The sequence below is a fragment of the Trichechus manatus genome, unplaced genomic scaffold (assembly GCF_000243295.1).
Source record: "Trichechus manatus latirostris isolate Lorelei unplaced genomic scaffold, TriManLat1.0 scaffold00069, whole genome shotgun sequence".
NCBI classification, from domain to species: Eukaryota; Metazoa; Chordata; class Mammalia; order Sirenia; family Trichechidae; genus Trichechus; species Trichechus manatus.
This window is the reverse complement of record NW_004444005.1, coordinates 14,078,754-14,084,985: the sequence shown is the minus strand read 5'-3', so window position 1 is coordinate 14,084,985 and position 6,232 is coordinate 14,078,754. Positions and strand designations below refer to the sequence as shown.

Sequence of the window (6,232 nt, the reverse complement as noted above, 5' to 3'; positions counted from 1 at the left end):
GCGGCGAGAAGGCGGGCGGCGGCCCGGAGTCATAGTAATAGGGACCGGGCGGGGGCGGCGGCGCGGTCTGCGGCGGCGGCGGGATACCGCGGCCCTCGCGAACCGTGTCCTGCATAGACGTGCTGCGCGGGAAGCGCCCCTCCAGTAGGGACGCCAGCTTCTCGTCCTCCCCTGCGGACAGAGGTACCCAGGAACTTGTGAGGCCGACAGGGAGCCTGGAGCCTGGGCTAGTTCCGGGGTGCCCAGGCTCCACGCCCCAGGCCCATGCAGGGCAGGGAGGGCTCCTGCGAAGAGGTCCCAGAGCGGAGGCTCCCTGAAAGGACCCAAACTGTTTCCCCGGCGGGACAGGGACCATGAGTGTGGGCGGGGGTCACTCAGGAGGCCAGGGAAGACCCCCAGACCTAGGTACAGGACTGCAGAAAAAGGCCTGCGCTAGGAAGAGGTGTGAGGAGGGGTCGGCGGCAGTGTTCTCGCCACAGGCAGAGAAGGTCCAGGCTGGAAAGAACCAGCGGTGGCACCCTGGTGAGGGGTTCCCCGTGGAAGGAGGCGTCCAGAGGCTCCAACCCCAGATACCCACGTGGGTGGGACCGGGAGGCGCCGGCCACCAGTGGTAGTGTTGGGTATGGGGCTTGCAAAGGGGAGGGCTGAAGCTACAGACCAAGGAGCCGGGAGCACATTCTAGAATATCATTGGACAGGTGACGCATGAACACAGGAAGAAAGTAGCGGCTGCCAGGAGCCAGCAAAGGGTCACCACTAGACACCACCTTCCTCACTGGTGCTGGAATCCAGGAAAGGCTGGATGAATAGGCAGACGGATGAAGATGGAGCTGGAGGCTGAGCACCTGGGGGCAGGGTCAGTTTGACCCACTATTGGCCATGTGACCCAGGCCTGAGCCCCTCTGTGCCTCAGCTCCGCCACAGGCAGCGCAGGCTTACGGAGAACCCACTTGACACCTCGCTCAGGAGTTGAAGGATCCTCACCGTCCTCTCACCAGAGCCTGCAGGACCTCACGGAGGTCCCTGGGACATGAGGCAGACACCTAGCGTGCGTGCAAGACTCCGTTTGAATTCTAGCTCTGCCGGTCCTGGTAACGCCCCGTAACTCCTTGGAGCTTCAGTTCGCTCACCGCAAAAGAGGCCCACCCGTCCCCCAGAGGCTCGTGGAGAGAACAGGCCCACTAAAGCCTCCAGCACCCACCAGGCGACGCAAGAGGGCGGCCAGGGCTGCCGCCATCAGGGGGCTTTACCGGCCGGCCCTCCCCTCGCCACTGACATGGGACCTGTGCCGGACTGTCCCCCATCTCCTCCCTAGCTGCGCTTCCTGCATCCCGTGGACACACGTCCTGGAGACCGAGAACCAGGGCTACAGGGAGCGTGCTCGGGGGCCTGGAGGCAAAAGGATGTGCAGACAGGAAGTGAGATGCCACGGCAATAGTACCAAGGTCTGACTCGGGGCAAGGAGCTGCCCGCCCAAGGGGGTTGGGCGCCTGTCCTGATCCCACATGGAGTGCAGTGAGGAGGGGCAGTGAGATGCAGGACCCACGTCTGCTGGTACCATTAGAAACCACAAGGCTATCCCTGCATGCCAGGTTCCCACGTGCCGGACGCTGCACGAACCTTTGCAGGCAGTCCCCTGGGGAGGCCTTGGGGCAGCTCTTTGAGGTCCCACTTTTAGGGATCTAGACCCCGAGGCTCCAAGGGTCAAACTGTGTGCCCAGCTCCACAGCTGGGGCACAGGCTGGGGGCCTAGGCAGCGAAGCAACCAGTGCTCATGGGGTGGCTGGAGGCCAAGGGGCAGGCAGAGGGAGCCCGTCATCTCACCATCCGAGTGCGCATGAGGTCCGGGAGTCCAGGGGGAGGGTGAGCTCCCCAGCAGGGGGCCTACAGAGGTGATGCCTAGACCTGGGGCCTTTGCAGATGAAGGATGCGTGTGCAGCCTCAAGCCCCCCTACACACTAGAGTGCCTCTTACACGCTGACCCCGTGTGTCCCCAGGAAGCCCCACTCGTCCTGCGTGTCTACGCCCAATGCCCCCAGCACCCGTATGCCCAGGTGTGGCTGGAACCCTGGTCTGCTCCCACAGCACCTGAGTGTGTCTTCTGTGGGACCACCAGGATGTCTGCACACCTGCCACCTCCCCAACTAAGCCACTCGAGCGTGGGAGCTATGACCTGGGGGGCTTCTCTGCCCCCAGACCCAGGCTGGCACTGGCCCAGAATGAACATCAGCTGACATGGCCCCGGATGGGTGAGTGGTCAGAAGTTTGGGCAGTTGGCCAGTCACTGAGTGGACAGAAGATGGGTAGGGCTGCTGTGGGACCTTGGGCAGGACACTTTACCTGTCTGCCTCAGTTTCGTCATCTGGAAAACAGGTGCTCATAGTACTTACCCCACAGGGCTACTGTAAGCAGTCAGTGACCAGTGTGGGCAACAGCACTTGGTCGCAGTGAGTGCAGGTGGCGTTCACTGATGGGTAAAGGGCATGGGGGGTGGGGGGCAACAGCACATGGAGATGAGTGAGCAGGCTGGGGTCAAGAGAAAAGGCTGGCCAGGAGGCCGAGCACTGACGGAGCTGGGTGGATGCGGCCACCAGGGAGCCTGGGGCAGAGTGGGAAGAGGCCAAGGAGAAGCACCAACATTCGGGGGGTGAAGCTGAGAAAGGAGGGCCAGGAGTGTCGTCATGAGACCCTGGGGGATGGGCTTCATAAAGGAGGGAGCAGAAAGGGGAGCCACATGCCACATCGAGGTCAGGAAGAAGAGGGCGCCGTGCAGGGACGAGGGGCCGGCGGGAGCATCAGTGTGGGTGTGGACACCACCGGCCGCGTGGCCGACGGGCAGGAAGGGGTGAAGGGCTGCAGACAGACAGCAAGTGTGGGGATGTTTTTGAGAAAAGTGGCTGTAAAGGGGAGGAGGGAGTTGAGCAACAGCTCGAGGGGGAGGCAGGTTCCAGGAAGAGTATTTTTAGGATTAGAGACTTAACGTGCACTTTGCCGAGTGGGGAGCAGCCAGGAAGTGGAGACACAGACCTGAGAGAAAGGGGCGCTGGTGTCCTTAGGGGGTGACGGCATAGAGGAGAGGTGGCGTCATAGGTGGGGGGTGGTGGATGGGGGGCACAGATAGGGGCGGTGGATGGAGGGGGGCCAGTGCACGGGCACAGTGGACAGAAGAACACCCAGTGGGCAGGGGTGCGGATGGAGGGGGACCCCGTGGGCAAGAGGTGGTAGATAGCAGGGGGGTAGGGGGAGCCTCAAGTGTCTTCCAGCAACCTATCTCTGGGGTGGGGGGAGGACTGACCTCACGTATGTCCCACAAACACATTAGGTCCCTGGGTTGGTGCCAGGGGAGGGGGAGGATGTGGATGGAAACTGGAGACCCCAGTTCTCGGGGTCTGGGGGGTGGGAAGAGACAAAGGAGAGTCAGGTGACAGAGAGCCAGGGAGGACCCAAGAGGCAGATGTCCTCAAGGCCCAGATCCCACCCCAGAGTCTGTATCCCACCCGGGGCCCCAATCCCACCCTGGGCCCTGGCCCATCAGCCCCACATCCAGCCTGGCCGTACCTACAGACTTGGTCCGTGGAAGCCCCTTCCGCAGTGAGCCGGGCAGCTTCTCTGGGCCCGGGAGGCCCTGGCGTTCAAACAACGACTGTGGGGTCAGGGTGACATGGAGGTTCTAGGGCCCTGGTGCCTCAGTTCTCCTCCAGTCCCCACCCATCCCGCTTCTGAGCATCAGACCAGACACCCTACCCACTCACTCCAGGGGTGCCAGAGACCTAGGCGCCCGGACCCAGGAATCAGACCCCGGCTTCACCCTAGCAGGTGCAGGGGTGGCCAAGGTGTCGGGGGACATTCCGAGGCCTGGGGGCCCTGGGTGTGGTACAGTGACCCCAGGACAGGCTAAGCTGGCCTGAGTGTGCCTGGGAGAGGCCGTGGGCCCTTCCCCTCCCAACGGTGGGGTCAGAATGATGGACTCTCACCCCATGGAAATGCACAAACGCCCGAGAGGCACACAAGTTCCAGAGCACACCGGTGTGCGGGACCCCCCAGGGAATGCCCAACAGCACTGCGCATTGCATAAGGTCCCTTGTCCCCGCACCAACAACCCAGCTGGGCCACATGCAGGGGGTGGGGTCCCAGGGAGGGCTTGGGAGCCACAGCCACCCACACAGAGTCACAGAGCCCACACTGCGTGACCCAGGTCCCACCCCGTGACCTCCACACGCCCAGGAGTCCCCTGCCAGGTGCCCAGCTCACGCTGATCTCGGCCGGCGTGATCCTGCGGCTGGTGGGCCGCTGCTTGACGGTCGCTGCTCTTGAGTCGGCGTCCGCGATGTCAGGCCTCAGGGTTGGCTCTGCGGCCGCCGCCAGGATCTCATCCAGCTTCTCTGCACAGCCAAGGGGGCACTGCGTCAGCACCAGACCTCAGGGCCCTCCACCCACTGCCCTCAGCCCCCGCACCCAGGGTGCCCCCAGGCTTCTTACACCCTCAGAGGCCTGCCGCCCAGACCCTCCCAAGATCCCACCCCACCCCCGCCGCTGGGGGGACTCGGGTAACACCAGGGAGAGGACCAGGGTAGGGAGGGCCATCGGGGCCCACGCCATCCTGACCTCCCCCACTCCCCTCTGCCTTTGCCCTTCTCAGCACTCATCAGCGCATGGCCCGGTACTGCCTGTCATCCCCCTGCTCTGGAAGACAGGCCGCCCAGTGTGTGCTGAGCAGACAATCTGGATGGACAGACAGATGGGGAACAGAACCTGCCAACCTAGGCTAGGAGCCTAAAATGTGGCTCTGTGCAAACCTGGGGCCACAAAGCCTCCCAGGTGGGGTTGTGGAGAAAGTGGAGAGACGGGGGCCGTGCTGGAAAAGACCCTGGGAAGAAAGCAGGCAGAGCCACGGAGGGAGGAACCCAGCCCGGGACCCAGAGACACCTTTCAAATCTGCCATAAAGCGATGGCTTTGGTCTTACTAGCTAACACTAATTAATGGCTTAAAAATTGGTGTTTTTGGTTATCAAAACGATCTGGAAATTTTACTACACTATCGTGTAACCTGAGAACGTGGGTGGAAGACGCCCCTGGGGGGTAGAGTGGTCAGCAGCTCCCTCCTGACCAGACCCTGTGAGGGTGAGGGGCCCTGTCCACTCAGCTCCATCCCAGCCCCTCGGGACCAGCAAGCACATGGGTACTAGGTGGGTGTGGGGACAGCAGCCATGTGTCCACTGGCAGCTGCACTGACCCTCCCTCCACACCCCACCACAAGCTTCAAACCTCCCTCACCCTCGACTCTGTGGGGCTGTGCCAACAGTGAGGGGCCAGACATCTGGTCTGGTGCTGGACAAGTTCTGCTGCCAGCCCGGGTCCACCTGCTTCTCTTCCCAGACCCAACCCAGGGCCGTGGGCCACTGCCCACTAGTTCCTCTGCTTCACGGAGCAAACACATGAGCGGTTCCCGAGCTGCCCTCGCCCATCGGCGTCCAGCCTGGACCAGCCCCAGCTGTGCGCCTGGCTGACCCAAGCAAACCTCACACTCCGGTGTCCTTGTCGACGACATGGCATCAGAACAGCCCTGCGCATGGGGCTGTGGAGGGTGGCACACACGCTGCAAGGCACCCACGGCTCAGGCCACGCACGTAATGTGCAAACACCGACCCCTGTGTCTGCACACCTGGTCCCACACAGCTCGGGGGTTCGCACCCCCGGTGCCCTGTGCTGGGCAGATCGGGGGCAAGCACGGGGACTTCCAGTGTTTGAACTTTCTTCTTCTGTCCTCACAGCTACCTCATGAAAAAGATGCTGTCATCCCCCTTCTTGCCCAGAAGGACGCTGGAGCTCAGAGAAAGAGAAGTGGCCCCAGGCCACAGACCCAAGAAGTAGAGACCAGATTGAGCCACGCACGGTCCTAAGGCACAGAGCTGAAGACATGAGGCCCTGGCTCACCAGGTGGGCATCGCCACCGGAGCCTTTGGTTTGCACTGGCTCCAGAGACCCAAAACTGGCGTGAGGGCAGCAGCTGTCACAGGCAGTGGTGCTGGGCCAGGCGAGACTGTCTGCACAATGGAAGGAATCGAGGATTCTGCAGACCGCATGCTGCCATGGTCTGACACCATCCCCGGCAAAACCACACAATAAACTTGTGAGAAATGATTTTAGAGAAGAAAATGAAACCTGTGGGGAGCCAGGTCTGGGTGCTGGGGCCTGACCCTCACCCAGCCTCACCACACGGCCTGACCCTCACC

General features: G+C 62.5%; 1 protein-coding gene across 1 annotated transcript in view; it reads right to left on the bottom strand.

The window, feature by feature from the left end:
• The window catches only part of SHANK3 (SH3 and multiple ankyrin repeat domains 3), a 56,674-nt gene that overhangs the window by 8,045 nt on the left and 42,397 nt on the right, over window positions 1–6,232 (bottom strand). Inside the window, exons 21-23 of the mRNA XM_004380088.1 lie at window positions 4,251–4,381; window positions 3,558–3,642; window positions 3–171 (exon numbers count right to left, since the gene is read on the bottom strand). Coding sequence (XP_004380145.1) covers window positions 3–171; window positions 3,558–3,642; window positions 4,251–4,381 — 385 coding nt within the window. The remainder of the gene's footprint in view (window positions 1–2; window positions 172–3,557; window positions 3,643–4,250; window positions 4,382–6,232) is intronic.